This window comes from Crassostrea angulata, chromosome 2, assembly GCF_025612915.1.
Source record: "Crassostrea angulata isolate pt1a10 chromosome 2, ASM2561291v2, whole genome shotgun sequence".
NCBI classification, from domain to species: domain Eukaryota; kingdom Metazoa; phylum Mollusca; class Bivalvia; order Ostreida; family Ostreidae; genus Magallana; species Magallana angulata.
Genome location: NC_069112.1, coordinates 74,795,809 through 74,815,263, shown reverse-complemented (window position 1 = coordinate 74,815,263; position 19,455 = coordinate 74,795,809). Strand labels below are relative to the sequence as shown.

At 30.8% G+C, this 19,455-nt stretch overlaps 1 protein-coding gene across 1 annotated transcript; it reads right to left on the bottom strand.

Moving 5' to 3' along the window:
- Window positions 1-251: 251 nt before the first annotated feature.
- LOC128172567 (kielin/chordin-like protein) lies at window positions 252-18,710 on the bottom strand. The gene is made up of 19 exons (XM_052838344.1): window positions 18,517-18,710; window positions 17,621-17,668; window positions 17,470-17,517; window positions 16,964-17,086; window positions 16,417-16,539; window positions 15,886-16,008; window positions 15,584-15,706; window positions 15,045-15,167; window positions 14,669-14,788; window positions 14,275-14,460; window positions 3,710-3,832; window positions 3,486-3,608; window positions 2,971-3,093; window positions 2,479-2,601; window positions 2,240-2,362; window positions 1,706-1,828; window positions 1,316-1,435; window positions 918-1,103; window positions 252-433 (listed from the first exon to the last, which is right to left on the bottom strand). The coding sequence occupies exons 1-19, from the start codon at window positions 18,575-18,577 to the stop codon at window positions 267-269; spliced, it is 2,289 nt and encodes a 762-aa protein (XP_052694304.1). The 5' UTR covers window positions 18,578-18,710; the 3' UTR covers window positions 252-266.
- Window positions 18,711-19,455: the final 745 nt, after the last annotated feature.

The window sequence follows — 19,455 nt, the reverse complement described above, 5'->3', positions numbered from 1 at the left end:
CGTCGAAAATTAGCCATATTTTGCGCCAAAACATAAATCTATGAAAACAACAATCCTAATGGCGTTATCAATGTTCTAGGACGTCACTGGCATGAAAACTTTATACAAACTTATTTTAATATGATTTCAATTATCTTGAGCCTTTGTTTTAAAAGTCTCTATAAAATTTTAATTTTGAGGGCTAGAAATGCATATCACCGCTTATAGTCCTTTCAATTTTTAGTTCATCGTTCAGTTTCTTCTGAATAAATGTAAAACATGCTTTCTCACACTGAAATGTCGTCTTGGTGTTTACCTCTTAGACAAGGAAAATTGGTACAATTCATTGTCCCGTCCGGCTGACAAGAGCACGTGTTACATCCGTCACCGGCTGGGACCACGTTACCAGAAGTGTATCCTTTGCCTTTGTAGTCACATGATACAGTTACGGGTTCTATTAAAAACATCAAATGCTTTTATTAACGGTATATTATTTTTCCTACACATTTTGCTGTGAAATCTAGTTCAATAATCGAATCCATGGCTTACTTGTATTAGCAGTCTAAGCATAAAAAGTCTACGAATACGGCTTCTTAAAGTGATAAACACCCATAGGCATTAACCCCCCACTTTTTTTTTTGCAAACATAGACCTAACCATCAGGCACATAGTAACATAGAGGGGCCAGTATCCCCCAAGTTTTCTCCAATAAGGTAATATTAATAGCGATATTGAAACTTGGAGCTATAGGTATAATACCTCCCCCCCCCCCCCCCAAAAAAAAGGATGATTTTGGGAATTCATCTTTTTTGTCTGCTTGTCGAGATTTCTGATGATTAGTCTAGCCCCCTCCCCCATCCCCCCTATACTTACAAATTGCTTCTGACGCCACTGACGTCACGAATTTAATTAAATGAATCACATGACTGAATACTTACTGTCGTACGAAATTGTGGGTTGTTTCTTAGTAATGTAGGACTGTGGCTCCTTAGTTATATAGTTGTCAACACATGACATTTCGGTACATCTTACTTCACCAGTAATAGAACAAATACAGGTGTTGCATTTATCTCCCTTGGGGAAGCTCTCTCCGGACTTGTAAGTTTTGCCTTGGTAGCCACAATCTATTGATTAATATAAAATAATTCTTTTTAAAAATCGGGAAGGAGCATTGACATGTTTTAAAAAAAAATTGAGCTGAAAATTGAAAAAAAGAAAATGTACATTATGCATCAAAGGTAACAATAGGACCAGAACGGGTATACATTTTAGTGTGCTTATTAACACTAAACTTAAACAGTATATTTAATCATATTGTTAAAAACCTTTAAAATACCTGGGTAACATGAGAATTTTGTACAGCTGACGTCACCGGAAACTGTGCACCAACATGTATTACACTGGTCTGGTTTAAAGCTTTGACCGGCTTTGTATACAATTCCCTTATAACGACAATCTAATGTAAAAAAAAAAGAGAAGTTAGAACTTAGATTAGCGAAAGATATTTTTTCTTCAGAAGAATGTGAAACCAAAGCAATGAATGTCAATTCTAAAATAAATTCCTTGCATTAAATGTTCTAAGCAGTTTTTTTCCTTTTCCACAATACACTTGATGGAACCAAATTATAATGATATATGATATGAAAAACAACTTTGTGCTCATTGTTTACTTCACCAAGCTATTCGAATATGTCGATATTCATGTTGAATTTCTTGCAAGGGTTACCTGGGAAGCATTGTTTTTCGGAGCACTGGATTGTCCCATCAGCCATACATTTACATGTGTTGCAGTAATCTCCCTTGTCGAAAATATCTCCTCTAGTATAATATTGTCCTTTATAAACACAGTCTGTAAAAAGGTAAAATAAATTCAAATTTTTAATTTTGCTCAAGCATTATAAAATGGAAGCCACTTTTACAAACATTTATCTTTTTGTAATGACATAACAACGTTCCGTTGGAATAACGTTTGAAAAAGTAAAAAATGTATAGATAAGAATAATGATAAACATATTATGTAAAACATAAACTAAATTCGAGAAAATCCCAATGACTTTAATTCTTTCATTTTACTGCAGCATTATTTAACTTAATACAATTCTGTCATTTATGACGAATTAGTATTAGTGAATGCTTCCAAAAAATATTTTCAGAGCAATTGCATCTGACAGTGTCAAAAGAAAAAAAAAACCATATGCTTAATATGAGATTAGTTTTCAACATTTAAAGAAAAGAATATAATACTTTGGTCAAAGCTTACCTGGATAGCAAGGTTTGTTTGTACATTGGGCTATTCCACCTGGCATACACACGCATTCATTACAACCGTCCCCTTTTCTGAACTTTTCGCCAGATTTGTATACTTTTCCATTAAATTCACAAGCTACAAAAAAAATCTTTTTTAAAAATAATTTCACAGAGTTTTAATTTTTTATTTTTCTGTGGTATAATGAATCAAATCATTGCTTATAAAGGGGTGCCTGATAAAATATGACTTACTTGGCTCACAAGAGTCCAAGGTGCAGACTGACTCCCCTGTTACCATGCACGTGCACCTGTTACAACCATCTCCTTTGGGATACACGGCACCTGTGGTGTAGCTAGCGCCTCCGTATACACAGTCTTTGGAAATAAGAAAAGAAAAATATGCCTATTATATAAATCTCCATAGCCTATATGTTGCTTTTATGCCAGTTGGCTGACAAATTAAATGCAATGTTGCAAAGAAAGCAATTTGCAATTGATAAGGGTGTGAAATATTATTTTGTTTTTGAACATATAGATAATTTTTTGACGGAGTACAAGTTTGAAGAAAAGCAGGCTTGAAACCATGGATGTCATATTATTTGTAACAACCTAACAGCTCAAGAGGCATTTAGAGAGATTTTTTCTTAAAATGTGCATCTATTAGAGACAAATTGTTCTGGAATGTTACCATAATCCAAGACAAGTAATTAGCGAAAAGATAAAGTCTTGTGTATTCGTATATACCTGGATGACATTTCTTCTCGGAACATTGAATTTTTCCAGTTCTCAGACATTTACACGTGTTACAGTCATCTCCCATGGGAAATATATCCCCGGCAGTATAGGTCACTCCTAAATGTCTACATCCTGTAGAGACATGAATAATATTCAAAGTGAGCAATGAAAATGAATAATCGAATCATAATGAAATAAACTGTGATGTAGCTGATTTTTTAAAATTATAATATGTTATAAATCCATTTTAGATTTTTCCTTATTATCATTTTTAAAATAGTGCACTAGATTTAATAGAAATCCCAACTTTTACATTCCTCTTTCATTCTTTTTAAAAAAAAAAAAACAGCGTTGCATATCAGAATTACAAACAACGTTTTTCATTGCCGATACGATCTTCCTGTGAATAATATTTATAGCTAGAAGGATAAAAATTTTAAAGTGTTTAATTAAAATTTGCACATTTAATAAATAAACGTTTGAAACAATACAGCCTATATCTCAGTTTTAGCTAAAACAAGTACCTGGGTAGCATGGATCCTTGGTGCACTCCACCGTTCCGTCCACTCCGCACTGACACTCATTACATCCGTCTCCCGCCGAGAAAACCACGCCCACCTTGTAGATTTGACCCAAATAATCACAATCTGAAAAATATGTATATCAAATGTTTAATATATACCTATAAAAGTAAACACAAAATAAGTACGAGTAAATTTCGATTTCATAATGTGATTATAATGCTTACAATCTTTGGTATCGCAGACTACTTTATAGTCCTGTGAACACATGCATTTTCTGCCAACTATATCAACGAAGGCTTGTCCTCTACCATAGCTTTGTAGTCCGTACTTGCAAACAGGATCGGGTGCTATTTAAAAAGTATATATACCAATTACCAACTTTTCCTAAACAAGACAGAAATTGTATGTACATGTAGGTTGCAAATATAAAAATTTCCATTCTTCTCCATCTATACAAAAACATATTTCATTGTAATGTTTATTTAACTTTTTACCGTAAAAATGAAATGAAATAAAATATGATATATATTGTTTTTGGATAGGTCATTCAATTTCCAACAAATGCATTAAAATAAAAAAAACTCCAAAAAAATGTACCGACATTTGTCTCGGCAATCGTCATTATTTATGATAGATTAGAAAAACAGATTGCAAAAAAAAAAAAAATACATAAATGTTTGGAAAATATCGTTTTTAGCCATCTTTTTGTAACCATGGCCAATTTTTATTGTTAATCGGCGTGTACTTAATCATATTCAGATATAAATTAATAGTGCTATGCGACAATTCAATTTTATACATTCAGACATATACAGTCAAGATGATGGCTTGTTTCTATATTCAGAGAGTTACATGCATGTTGTATTCATTTGCTGCAATGAATTAGAATTTTTGACAGAATATGTTAGGAATGCAAATAAACAGAACTATTATACTTTTTAAATAGATGTATATTCTTCTTTTATTTCTATTATAAACCAATTTGAAATGCAAAATTCCTCTCGATGAAAAAATATAATGGATTTATGTCCAGTATGTTTAGAAAACGTTAGCTAAATAGCAAATACATGAAACAAAAAAGTTCTAATAAATGTTTTTTTTTTCTTTCACATAAAATCACAATTGAGTTGAAACCTTCAATATATACAATTTTCTGCGGTCTTATTTATAGTTAAGACTATGAACACCATATTAAAAAATTAACAGATGTTTAAAAAGTTGAAAACATATATTTTGAAACATTTATAAAAGATTAAAACCTATAATTAAATTTCTTTAAGTGATAATAATAAGGGGCTTATAAAAATGTTATACTTACAATCACCAACACTACTCGATGCTAAACCAACGAAAAAAAGGATAACAAAAAGGCTCGTCATCCTGAATCTTTCTGATTATCTCCCTTTGGTTTTAAACTTTTAAACTTTTTTAAGGATCAAGTTAACAGTCTCAGGCCAAAACGATTTGTGCCTACAGACGATCAAAATTCCGTATATATAGACGAATGCAGTAATTACGGAAGTTCCGGAAAACTGATCAACAACAGTGAGGCGTTTGAAAGACAAACCCTAATTTTGTCAAATAGGTGCAGATTTGCAATCATAATTAATAAATGGCTGCAATTTGCATCATAATCATCGCTTTAACTTGACAGATTCTTGTGGCTTTTTTGGCTTGGTATTTCGTTTCTCTCGGTCTCGACTGCTCATGAATACCTATGATTTACGCTTACCTTTTTTTCACAGAGGCAATCAACAGGTGAAATGGCCAATTAAAAGTTGTTAGCTAGTTCCAATGGAAATCAACTTCCTATCGATCATATATTTTCAAAATAAATACAAAAAAAAACCACGAATAACAATAACAAAAACAGCAAATGATGAATTATGACGCATGGGAAGATTCCGTTTCTTATTAAAAACTCTCGTTTTTTATGCTGTATCAGGGCTAATTCTAGAACGTAACGTTTTATTAAATCGTGAAGAAATCCCCCCCCTCCCCCTAAAAAAAAGAAAAGAAAAAGAAATGAATTAAACATTAAAACTGTTTCTATTTTTCTAAAATATGTAATCGAACCTGTTATTAAATTCTATAAAATTGACTATATATTTAATGAATATACATGTACAGCTTGGTTTTAATGGTGTTAAAGAATCATACGTTTATAAATAATGCACTTTTGATGAATATTCATTTTTCTATATATGTTGTCTTTAAATATAATCGATGTATACATGTATGATGATTGGTGAGGACAAACAAAATATGTGACTTTTAACAGTGCCAAATTGCAATTTGTAATATGTTTAGTAAACAAGAATATATTTAGAAAACCTATAGTTTATCAAAAATCTTCTCTAAGTGTACATCATTCGCAAATAGAAATCAGGGCAACTGTTTATTTTTCGTTACATATATCTACACAATGTTTCATTTCATTTTGTTTATTTTTTCCAGAGTTTTCCTATTTGCAGACAAAATAACATTAAATTGCTCTGTTTATTTTGTTGTACATTTTTGTTTTAAACAATTCCACATGCAGAAAGGTAACTAAAGCTGGATCTTATGCATGCCTGCTGAATTCAAACACCGCCGATGACATTGCAGATCAAAAAATTATTTGGTAAGACATTCACTTGCATAGTGCCGTTTTTTTAATCGTCTTATTAATAACACGACAATGAGAATTTTCTATCAGGTTAGGATTCACAGGAGGATTGCGTTATTTTGTTGATGTTAAACCAACCTTTGTGAATACAAAAAACTAGTTTCCCATTATAATATTAACATATATTCGACTTAAAAACTTTCTTAACGCATGTTTGTGTCAATCATTTAATACCGTACGGAATTTCTTTTTTATGTATTTTTATATCTTCCTGGTCAAGTAAAGACTACAATGAAATACTAGTTATGACACTTTTCTAAATACTATTTTCCCTGACGAATTATTCGCAAATGATATACAGGGTAAAAAGTATTCAGTATAATATTATTTCTATGATAGTTTATCGCATAGCTCAAATTCAGCAGGTGAAATTTGGAAATCAAAGTTAATTTAACTTAAATTTGATTGATTATTCGGTAATGTCATAAATGCAACTAGGATAACTGTTAAACTTGATTTTAAATTTTTGATTTTAAAGTGTTAAGTACGAAGTGTTTTGCCCCATGACAAAAATGAAAATATTATTTATGATTTGAAGTCATAGCGTTAGAATTAAACTTTCAACCCAGATTCGTAAATCTTGACTGGGTGTTAAGTAATAAGTAAAATCGTCAGTGTATCAACGTATCAACTGCCAGCTCAAACAGAAAAAAAAACAAGAAATAGTAAAGAACTCAAATCCTACATTGTAATACGATTCAGATTGTAAATTTTGAAATTGATGACGAAGATGCATATGAATTTAGCTAATGTCGTTAATATATAATTCAAATTGTGAGTTATGCAGAAGGCCTCTGTAGCATTTCACTTATACATGTACTCATTGATTTCTATTGTCATAATCCTTTTGTAAATGTTAGTTGTATTTCAATGCAGCCTTTGTATGTTGACCTGGATATAAGATAAAAACTAATTGAATAGACGGAAATGGTTCAAATACGTTCGTTCGTTTCCTTGACGATGAAAAATATATACATGTATATTTAAAAAACACAAATTCCAGACTTAACACTTCAAAATATTATAGAAATGTTATGACCAATGTAATTGTTATGTCATTTAATGAAGTAGAAATGGCATTTTAAATCTAATTAAAATTATCATTAAAATGCAAGTACAATGTAATAAACATATTTCAATAGATCTTAATTATAAGTGGATATATAACTCGGAAATGTCGTAGCGCATTAAAGTGTATCAATTTCATTATTTTTTTCTTGCCTTTAAAAATGATGCTCATAAAAAAAAGGTGAGTAAATAATTCTAACACGCGTCAAAATATCAACGAAATAATTAGTACTGACATGCGTCAGTGCATTGTCTAAAGTCAGTTAGCTCCGTTCTTTTTTTTTTTTTTTAGATGTTAACAAGCTAACTGATTGTTTCGCCAAATGTTTTGGTTTTTAATTAAGGATTAGTAGGTGTTTTTATAATATTACTCACTAGGTCAACACAGACAGGACGAGTGACATATGTAGAAGGAAGGTAGTTTTACTATTAACAATAGAGAAGTCAATTCATGCTTACGTGCGTAATACCGATAATTCCTCGAAAATTTGGTTTGCAAAATATTACTAAAAAACTGTCAATTCTATGAAACTTTTTGGGTGGTTTCTTTTTTGGTCGATGCTTTATGAGACTAAAAGTAATTTTGGTGTTTAATGCTGATACTGAATACTAAAATTTGTTCTATTTAATACGTAAATATTGGACATTCTTTGGTGGGTTCTTTTTTGAAAAGCAAAATTGCACAACATTTCATTATGAATTTCAAAGCACTTGTAGTCAATGATATTGTTATAGTTGAACAAAAATAGGACTGTAAAAGATTTAGAGACGTAATTTCTGTATTTATCTTGTAGATATTGCTGACTAAAGTTTGTATTTATAAACATGTAAATGCTGACATATACAGGACTCAGAATGTGACAGATATCATTCTTGTAATAACTTTTTGATATTACACTGTGCATTCTTACCCAATGTGACATCATTGTTAAACGTCACATAGGGTAAATATGGAAAAAGAAGTATCAATGTAGCGTAGAGTTAAAAATGTAAAGCCTTCAATCTTATATCTAATGATACTTTTTTTACATACATTGATAAGAAATGATCAAAAATGTAAAGTTTGTTTGTTATGCTTTGAACCTTTTTACATTAACAAAATTGTTGGCACATTTTAGGATATGCATCGTGGAGCTCACAATTTTGATGTCGAAATTTATTTAAAAGACGCGTAAAAACATGTAATAATAAATATTCTAAATGTAGAAAATAAAAACAAACATATCGTTGTATAGAAGTCCTATATCATCGAAAATGATGAGATTATTTACATTTATCAAATACCAAACATGTTTGTCAAACATTTCAACACTAATCCTTAAGTGTGTGCAGACAATCTGTTTGTTGTTTGACCAAAGAATGTATAGACGTATACTGCGAGTTTCGTTTTGGCCTTTACTTCGCTGATTGTCCAATTTCTAGTTAAAAAGTAGCAATGATTAAGTAGGAGAGTTGATATCTTTTTTGACGTTACACACGGGAGAACAATGGAGAATGATATTTTTCCAGTGATAACAGTACGTTTTAAGTTTAAATCTACCGTTTGATGACGTCATTGTGCATTATTTTTGTTAGGAGTCACATAAAATGCCCTTTTTGATATGCTTTGTTCATTTTCTAAATTATATTTTATTATTTAATTCAAATTCACGAAACTGTAATTCAATAAATAATTATTGGTGTTTCATGATCCAGTGGCACTATACTATATAGCATTAAATCATTTAGATTAAAAAAAAAGTATATGTGTACTTTTAATTTTATTCATATGCAATAAAGTGATTAGCTAATCTATCATTTTTGTGAGGATGTTATTTTATCATAAACGGTTTTTTTCTTTTTAAGTATATATTTTTTCTCTCATAAAACAAACTATTTATAGATTTGCCGTTTTGTTTTTTTTTTCTTATAGTAGTATTTTGGATCGCCACAAAATCAATCAACAAAAAAAGTTTTTATCCTCAGTGTGAAAGGGTAGCTGGTTTTTGACTTAAAATATTATGGGCTAAAAAAACCCTGCATAATATATGCCTAAAACAAAGAACCTTTCATACAGAACTCTAAAATTATACAGTTCCAATTAATCAGACAGAGTAGAAAAAAGGTACTTTAAAATAAGACAACGTTAAAAAAAGAAGCAATTTGAAAATCTCCGTTTGGATTGACGTCATAAGATGCTTTTTTTCATTTTTTTTTTTTTTTGAAAATGGTGGTTTCTAAATATATTTCTGGATGTAAAATCCGGATACAATTTATTTCATTATGACAGTGTTAGGCATGTTTAAATGGCAAGCATATTATAACAACACTTTGTTGTGCAGTGGTCCGTTATATTTCAGTAAAGGTGCCTGTTAAGTAAATTGACACTTTACATTACACTGAATTAACTGGTATCATCGCTGGTATGCCACACACCTTTTACATGATTGATGAATGACAAACTATTATTTTTAAAGCTGTGTAATTAAACATCCTTGTAAATGAATGTTTACGTAAATCATTAAAGTTCCTCGTGGTTATTTTTAAATATCAAATGTGACTGAAAATATACTTTATTGATCTGAATTTTAGATGAGATGCTACATATAGTTCTTTGAATGTTGCAAACAATTCACGTACATACTTGTTTTAGGTTATTTGTTTTATGTATTAGTACATGTACGCGGACATTTTTATATATTTCTTATTCACTGAAAGATATGCTAACTGATAGATGCAAACTGTATATTTTGTTTTATTTAGTATCAGAGATAACAGTTTTTTGCCTTCTGATTAAGACGACAATTGTCAGTAGATCAGTGGGTTTAAATAGTTGAAGGCATCTCAGGATGTCAGCTTTAAAATGTAACAAGTTAATATAGTTTCTTTTTTATATAGTGTAAGGGTGAAACCAAATGTAGTGTCAAACAATGTACCGCGCTTCCTAGGAACACTGTATCATATAAGTTCAAGAAATGTTTAATTGAATTTTTTATTAAAATTTTAAAGCAATGAGTAAATCATGTTGAATAATTAAAACGTTATGACTTTATTTAACATGACATGTACATAACATAGCCGCTAAAATAATTAAAGTTTTTTTTAAAAAGTTTTTATTTCAGAGCAACGTATTGCTTTAAAAAACCGAAATATTTTGAAATCAATTTAACACATGCATTTTATGTGTGTAAAATAAATAAATAAACGTCACTATTCATTAAGTTACATAATCGGTGTTGTACATTTCTAAATCAAGGAACAAAAAAGGCCAGACAGGCAAATAATGAAACGATGCATCCTTCTATATTTAACAAAAATATTTAAAAAAAATAGATAAATTAAATTGTACTGGTTACTGCTGATCAGAGAACACATTGTTTTTGTTTGCAGACGTGGATACTTAAGAATTCCTAGGAACTTAAACAAAATTTGAAAACCCAAAAGTTTACCAAAATCAACAGCATAAAAGCTGACGACTACACTATATACAATATCCTCAACGTTAAGTGAACATCCACGCTTTCTGTAAATATACATTTCTTGTCGTCGGTTATTTATAAAACTATTCTGTGGAATAGACGCATGTCCAACACACGATATTTTATTAATATTATCGACATCGCAAACTTAGCCATCATTCAGGGGACATTGTGTTAATATCAGATAATAATTTGCAGTGTTCCCCCTACATCGTCGACATTGCAATGTAGATCGATATCAAGTCGTCATTCTGTCTGCATCATACACACGCACCTCTGATATTCTGTTTACATCGTCGATATTGTCAATATTGCAAAGTGGATCAAGGTCGAGTCGACATTGTGTCTTTTTTTCTTGTGTTTATCGTTGACATCATCAACATCGCAGTGTTGATCAACATCGTGTCTACATCGTACCCTTTTTGTCCTGTTTCATAGACGAGTTTTTACATCGTCAACATTCCAGTGAGGAGAGGCATCAAGTCGGCATTGTGTCTACATTGTAACTCTTATATTCTATTTTTTTATATGACGCAGAATTGATTCAAAGATTTGTACAACAAAGACAATCACTCGCTGTAGCATTCAACTCGGCATTCAATTAACTAACAATTGCTACTTACATATTAATGCCGACTCGATATATCCCAGTGAACTTGAAATAAAAGATACCACAAAGCCTGAGTCATCTTTTCAATGTTTTGATTTTTTACTGGAAAACAATATTTATGACTAACAAATTAATCAGCATTACAATATTCCGTTAGGTCGAATGCTGACTGACATTTTGCATACTTATTGTTAGTTCATTCTTAATCACCGAATAGCCTACGGAGTTTTGCGTTTTCCCGATTACGATGTAGAGCACACGTTGGGTGTGACTGGTCAACAGGCAATATTCACTCCTTCATGGCACATGATCCTATCTCAAATATTTGTAGAGTTTTGTGTTTGCTCTGTCCCTATTTTGTATCTTTATTTTTATCTTAGATTGATAAAAATTACTAGAAAATGTAGAGAGAAATTGAAAGAGATCCTCAATGTGAATTCAATGTATGCAATGCTAATAATAAAGTTGCATAGTTAGAGGACATAAGGTTAACAGAATATCTAAAGCTTGGGTATCATGTCATCCGTCATATTGTAAGCTAGAGTTATGACTATTTGAAGGAATATACTAGTGGATGAAACTGATCGCACATAAGTTAATCCAAAAAAATACTTAACAGAACACAACCAAAGAGTGCAAAGTAAAAAAAAATAATTAATAAAAATAAAAACAGTTTTGAATAGAACATTATGACAAAGTCTTTGTTTGAGACTAAACTGTGAAGTTATTATAAAATTACAACATGACTCCAAGAATCCAGAAATAACGTCGCTAGCGCGCGCCAATTATCCCCAACTTACACTGTAATGGTATTTTCAGAAATAATTATCGTAATGCATTTTTCGATCTGAATTTGATTAGATAGATATTTGAAAGTGTGAATTTTTGTTACTTTACACAAAATTTTAACGATTTTATCTTTGACATTATTTTCTGATCAACCTTCAGACTCAAATTGTGTTCATTCAATTTCATGCGTAACGCATGTTCAAGAATAGCAATTCCGAACCTTAAATTTCTAATTCAGAAATACGTTCAATTAATCATACCACTATTTTTAAATGTTTCAAACGGTTCATAGAGCAACAAATACAAAAAAAGGTTTCTAGGGAGGTTTCTACAAATGTTTTTGTTTGGATAAAGTTTCGTTAGTCATTGATCAATATTTCCGTATATCTTTTTCATTTTTAGTTTCTCATTATGGGAAATATAGGGGATTTTATGATGTTGTAAACCTAAAGTGTGCTGAGATAAAGAATTCAGAAAGACGTCTATGAATAATATATTCCACAAGACCACATTCTAACTTAAAATAATCTCTCTGTTATTTGCCTTATGGGTATTTCTTATCAGGCTATTAATTGCAATGATCAATTTTTAGCTGTCAGTAATTAAATTTTATAGTTTTTCATACTTTATAATTTCCATTCATATTCGCAAAAAGAAATCAAAATATGTATTTATAGCACGAAAGACTCATCAATTCATTTAATTGTTATGACTAATGAGTACTCTAAATTTAGTGCTAATTAGAAAATTTGATTAGTGTGAAATTAAACAGCAATTAAATATTAATGACAATTCAAAGTGGCCATTTAAGGATTTGTAATACTTCCAATCGTTTATCAAGCAAACTTAAAGGAAACGAAGCATATCTTCTTTTTGATAATGCAATATATGCAATAAATTGTATAGAGTTAACAAATTACATTTTTCAAAACATACTAATGTTATACAGTCTACTGTTTATTTTTCAACATGCAACTGTTGATATATCTGAGAATATTTTCTATTACTCATAGCATCATGGCATGAGCTTGATACAAACTCAATTCAGTATATGCATGCTGGATGTAACAATGTTGTAAAAGAATGTTATAGATTATCGTTAAACAGGATTTCATCTTAAACAGTTGTTACAATCGATCAAAATAAAAAAAGGCTGACCATTTTAATTGTTTTATATCTACAAATACCGAGTACGATCCCCTCTACTTTCACGGAAACTTAGTTACAGTTGAATTTCGATATCTCGAATACAATGGGTATGTCAAAGTAATTCCAAACCACTTACTTTTTTGTTACTATATTACCCTCGATATCACGAATACTCGGATATCTTGAATTTTAAAAACAGTCCTATCTAGTTCGAGATAACGAAGTTTGACTGTATTTTATACCTCTATAGAAACAGACCGACGACAGTCTAAACGCTCCGATAATCGATTTGTCGATAACTACAGCAACCTTATAAAGATAATGGGTATATATCATAAATTATAAAGAGCCAGGTTAAAGTAAATAAAAGAAATGGAATGTACATAACACAGGAATACAGTCTTTATTGAACTGCCGCTAGTTCTGACGTGCAATACGACTGGGATCGTAGTAAACTGACATCAAGACACTTTATTTTCAGTATTTATTTAATTGTAGACGATTGTCAACAACAATGATTTTGTGAATGTTAATAAATAGAACAAAATGGTAATGATTAACAACATAAAGAACCGCGTTGAAATGCTAACTTGGAATTCAAACATATCTTGGACTGGATTTAGTTCTTCTATTTTTCTTCATCTGAAAAACAGACGGATTACTATAGGTTAAAGAAACGTGTTAATCAATTAATAAGATAATGATGATAAGTTTTGCAACTATAAACAAAAACAAAAAAAAGAATTAAAAAACCCCATCAAATTCTTTTGTTAAACATACATTATTTTTTTGTACACACTTTGTTGTAAAATCTAGTTCAACAATACATTGCAAGCAGCCATGTAGAAAAACGTTTTTGATAAAATATCATGTTTCAAATTATAAATCTGAATATTTTTTTTCATTCTAATGAGAATGTTTAAATGTAAAAATAAAGTTTCTATTGATATTTACATGACGTGCAATTTAAGCATGAAAAAGTCTACGACCTTATAATGGAATACACACCAGTTTTCATTCTTATGAATCCCATGATCTAATACTTACTGTCATATGATAAGGTAGGTCGTCTCTTAGTAATGTAGGATTGTGTTTTCTTAGTTTTATAGTTGTCAACACATGACATTTCGGTACATCTTACTTCACCAGTGATAGAACAAATACATGTGTTGCATTTATCTCCCTTGGGGAAACTCTCTCCAGACTTGAAAATTTTGCCTTGGTAGCCACAATCTATAGATTGATTTAAAAATAAGTCATAAACATTTGCGAAGCAGCATTCACATAATTTAGATAAGCTGAGTTGGAAAATTGAAATAATAGATGTAAAATATACAGCGAAGGTAACGATACGACTTGAAGATAAATGGATATGGATGTGTCGATTATTACTCAACATATACATTACATTTAGTCATAATTATATTAATATTTTTAATACCTGGGTAGCACGAAAACTTTGTGCAGCTGATGTCCCCGGTAACTGTGCACCAACACGTATTACACTGGTCTGGTTTAAAGCTTTGACCGCCTTTGTATACAATTCCCTTATAACGACAATCTAATATGAAATATAAAAAGAAGAATAAGGACTTGATAAACGAGATATATATTTTTTCTTCAGAAGAATGTGGAGCTTTAACGATGAATTTAAATTATGTTGAAGAAATCATTGGGTCAAATCTTTCAATCATTTTTTCTTTATAAAACGGAATTATGATATCAATTTCATTTGTTAAGATTACGTTGTGCTCTATAGTTCAATGCACTACGTGTTTAAAAAAAAGTGAATGTATGATTTTGTATGTTTGAATTACCTGGGAAGCATTGTTTTTCGGAGCACTGAACTGTGCCATCAGCCATACATTTACAACTGTTGCAGTTGTCTCCCTTGTCGAAAATATCTCCTCTTGTGTAATATTGTCCCTCATACACACAGTCTGTAAAGAAATAAGATAAATGCAAATTCACTTTTCCCCTCAGGTTTTATTTAATGAAAGCCAGTTTGACTAGTACTAAGATTTTGGCAACGACACAACATTGCTACGTTATATTAAAATTTGAGAGAAAACTACCAAATACATTGATAAGAATATCAATGAATAAACAGCATTAAAAATGAATTATCTTATTTTTGAAAATCTGAATGAATTCAAACCTTTTATTTTACTAAAGCAATATCCAATGAGTCCCGATTTTGTCATTATATGACAAGTTCGTAAAAAGTGAATATTTAGAGGAAGATTATCAGAGCAATTGCGTATGACAGAGCCAAGAAAAAAAAATGCTTCAAATGAGAACAGTTTCTTTTTACAATATCTAAAGAAAACGATAGTTTGATATAGAACAGGCTTACCTGGATAGCAAGGTTTGTTCGTACACTGGGTTACTCCGCCTGGCATACACACACATTCATTACAACCGTCCCCTTTTCTGAACTTTTGGCCTGTGCTGTAGACTTTTCCATTGAATTCACAAGCTGCAATATTTTTAAGTTGATCACTTATAGTTTATTAATAGTAGCTTAATATTTCTGTGGCATATTTGGGTAAGGTTCTTAAGTTATGGCACAGAGATGTGTTCAAATATATGGAGAGAGAGAGAGAGAGAGAGAGAGAGAGAGAGAGAGAGAGAGAGAGTTGGTTAAAGATGGCTTACTTGGCTCACAAGTGTCCGAGGTACATAAGGAGTCCCCGGTCACCATGCACGTGCACCTGTTACAGCCGTCTCCCTTAGGATACACGTTACCGGTGGTGTATCTAGCGCCTCCATAATAGCAGTCTGTAGATGGCAAGAAGGGGACAGTAATTATAACATACATGTATTTTGCTTTCTAAATATATTGAATTGAATGTTAGAAAGTCGCTTGATAATGGCGTGGTATTGCAAAACAGTAGACATGTTGAAATCATTTTAGATAAGTACAGGTAGATAAACTTTTTGCAGAGTTTAAAAAAAGGCTTAAAACCATGGATGTCATTTTTTATATCAATCAAACGGCTCCAGAAGTTGAAAATATAATTTGTTTTGAAATGTTGGGATAGTAGAGACAATTTGTTTTTGGATGTGAGTCTGTAAGAACAATTTGTTTTGGAGTGTTAAGGTAGTAAATACAATTAGATTTGGAATTTAAGCAATATGCAACACAAGTACTTTCAAAACTATAAAGTCTTGAGCATTCGTAATTACCTGGATGACATTTTTTCTCGGAGCACTGAACTTTTCCCGTTCTCAGACATTTACACGTGTTACAGTCATCTCCCATGGGAAATATATCCCCAGCAGTATATGTCATTCCTAAATGTCTACATCCTATAGAGAAAAAAAATATATTAAATTTCAGCGATGAAATGAAATATCACCTCATATTAAAATGGTTTATATACTGTGATAAACATATAACTCTCTTCATTTTGATACAATCATCGATCATTTTTACTTATTTTTCCCCATCATCATCTTATCCCAAATATTAGATTAATGTTAATTGAATAAAAAAAACCAGCATGGAATATTAAAATACAGACACCTCTATCGATTGACGAAACGATCAATCCTATTTAGGCAATTCTTAGCTTGTATAAAATCGACGCGTTCAATTTTGAATAAAAATGTAGTTGAATATTTAGATTTAGATAAAAAAATAAGTCCATGGAGTTTTGTTAAAGTCACTATATGTAAGAACTAAACGTTTAAAAAGTGTTAATCATTGTTCAGTTTTAGCTAAAACAAGTACCTGGGTAGCAAGGATCCTTGGTGCACTCCACCGTTCCGTCCGCTCCGCACTGACACTCATTACATCCGTCTCCCGCCGAGAAAACCACGCCCACCTTGTAGATTTGACCCAAGTAGTCACAATCTGTAAAGTTAAAATATGCATCTCAAATGTTGCAGACATCTCAATTTTACGTATAAAATAACACCCAACAGAAACAAAAAGCTTATATTCATTTTCATATGGCAATCTTCTATTTATAATATATCGTATACCCGTTAAGTACGTAGGGGACTTTATCTAGTTTAGAACAAAAAAGAATTGAAATTTATAAAAAAAACTTCGGGCTAAGTTAAAAAATTGACAAAAATCTAAATCAAATGATATAATACTGATAAATGTTAAGGTGTAAGTTTTTACTTTGATCATATGAATATTAATACAAAGATAAAAGTAAAACTTATATTGTAGACACCAAATAAATACGAGTAAATGTCAATGTGATGAAACGAGAGCAAAATATTTACCATCTTTGGTGTAGCTCTCAAGTCCATGATTGTAGACTGGATCTGGTGCTATCAAAAACATGTTTTAATTAATAACATATCTTTTTAAATCAAACAAATACGAGTAAATGTCAATATGAAAAGTGTGATGAAACGAAAGCAAAATACTTACAATCTTTGGTATAGCTCTGAGGTCCATAATTGTAGACTGGATCTGGTGCTATCAAAAAACATGTTTAATTAATAAATCTTTTTAAATCAAAATTACAAAGCATATATTGAATGTGCTTGTTATTTGCATGTGTGCTCTAATCCCTTTATAATCTTTCCGAAAGACATTTTATTGCGATATGTTTATAACAACAAGAAAGGAATTATCAACACACTAATGTGTACTTTTTCCGTCATGCATTTCAATTTCTAACACTTGCAAATATGCCACGAATTTGAAGGCCGTAAACATTTTATTGTCATGGCAAATATCAGTGCTCTATATAAATATAAAGCTATGGTTTTATGATCCTTTCTTAGGATTGTCTCATTATTTATATTGGTCGGTCGTCTGTCCTTTTTAATATATCAGTGCAGTACCAAAATATTTTTGTACACATTATAATGCCCTACAATATAACTTAATAATACCATGATACAATACACTTATATGCAAGCAGACATGTAGTCAAGTTAGTGATATGTTTAATATCTGGAAAGGTACATTCAAATTGTATTTATACACAGTAACGAATCAAACATTATGACAGAATATTTAAGGAATGCAAGATTGCAAAAATGATTCACCCCTAAATGATATGCATATGCTATTTAGACTGCTTATTTAAATCAATTTAACTTTACATTAAATCATGATTAATTAGAATCTTATGTATACTTGAGTTTGTTTTCATCAAATTTATAGCAAAGACAAATAAACGTCATATTAAAAAAAATCAGTTATCTAAGGTTGAACAGTTATAATTTGCAAGAATTTTAAATGATTAACACTGATGATTTGAAAGACTTTTTTTTCATTCAAATATTGTTATTTTTTGTACCATGTTCTATACTTACAATCGGCAACACTTCGTGAAGCTAAACTAAAAAAAACAAGTAGCATAGAAAGATTCTTCATCGTTAGTCCTGTTGAGAGTGTCTTCCTTTAATTTCAACTTATTAACTTTGATATGCACCAAGTTAACAATAATGGATCCAAATGGCTTGTGCTAACGGACGAGCAAAATTCAGTTTATATATACCAAATCAGTCTATACGGAAGTTCCGGTAAATTGCTGCGCTACAGCGAGGCGTTTGAAGGACAAACCCTAGTTTTGTCAAAAAGGTGTAAATTTGCAATCAGAATTAATAACCATTCACAAATTGCATCACACATGTATTCGTCGTTCCGGCTTGACAGATTTTTGTGGGATTGTTTTTACTTTGGTTTTGTCTCTGTCACTCCAGACAACTCATGAATACCTGTGATTTATGCTTACCTGTATTTCTCATGAAACAATCTACGAGTGAAATAGAAAAATATCCAATTAAAATATTCAGGCTGCATCCAACGGTAATCAATTTACAATCGATCATATATTTTCAAAATAAAGAGAAATCAACATACAAACAGCAAAAACAAGAATAACTCGGGACGGATTATAAGGCATCAATAAAATTCTTCTGATTGTCAACAACTTGCATGATAAGGCATCAATAAAATTCTTCTGATTGTCAACAACTTGCATGATTTTTTTTATTATGATCTATCAGGATCCATTTTAGAACGTAGTGCTTTGATGTATCGTGAAGAAATTTTCTAATATTTTAATAAAACGTAAAACAATGTTTTTTTTCCATGGAAAACTAAAAGATTTTCTTATCAAAATTTCACAAATTCGTATGAAAGTCAAATAAATATATGGCGGCCATTTTATGTGAATTTTTATTATCTTCATACGCTTAGAATTTATGCAATTGATGAGTTCGTAAATGTGTATCAATATCAAATGTTTA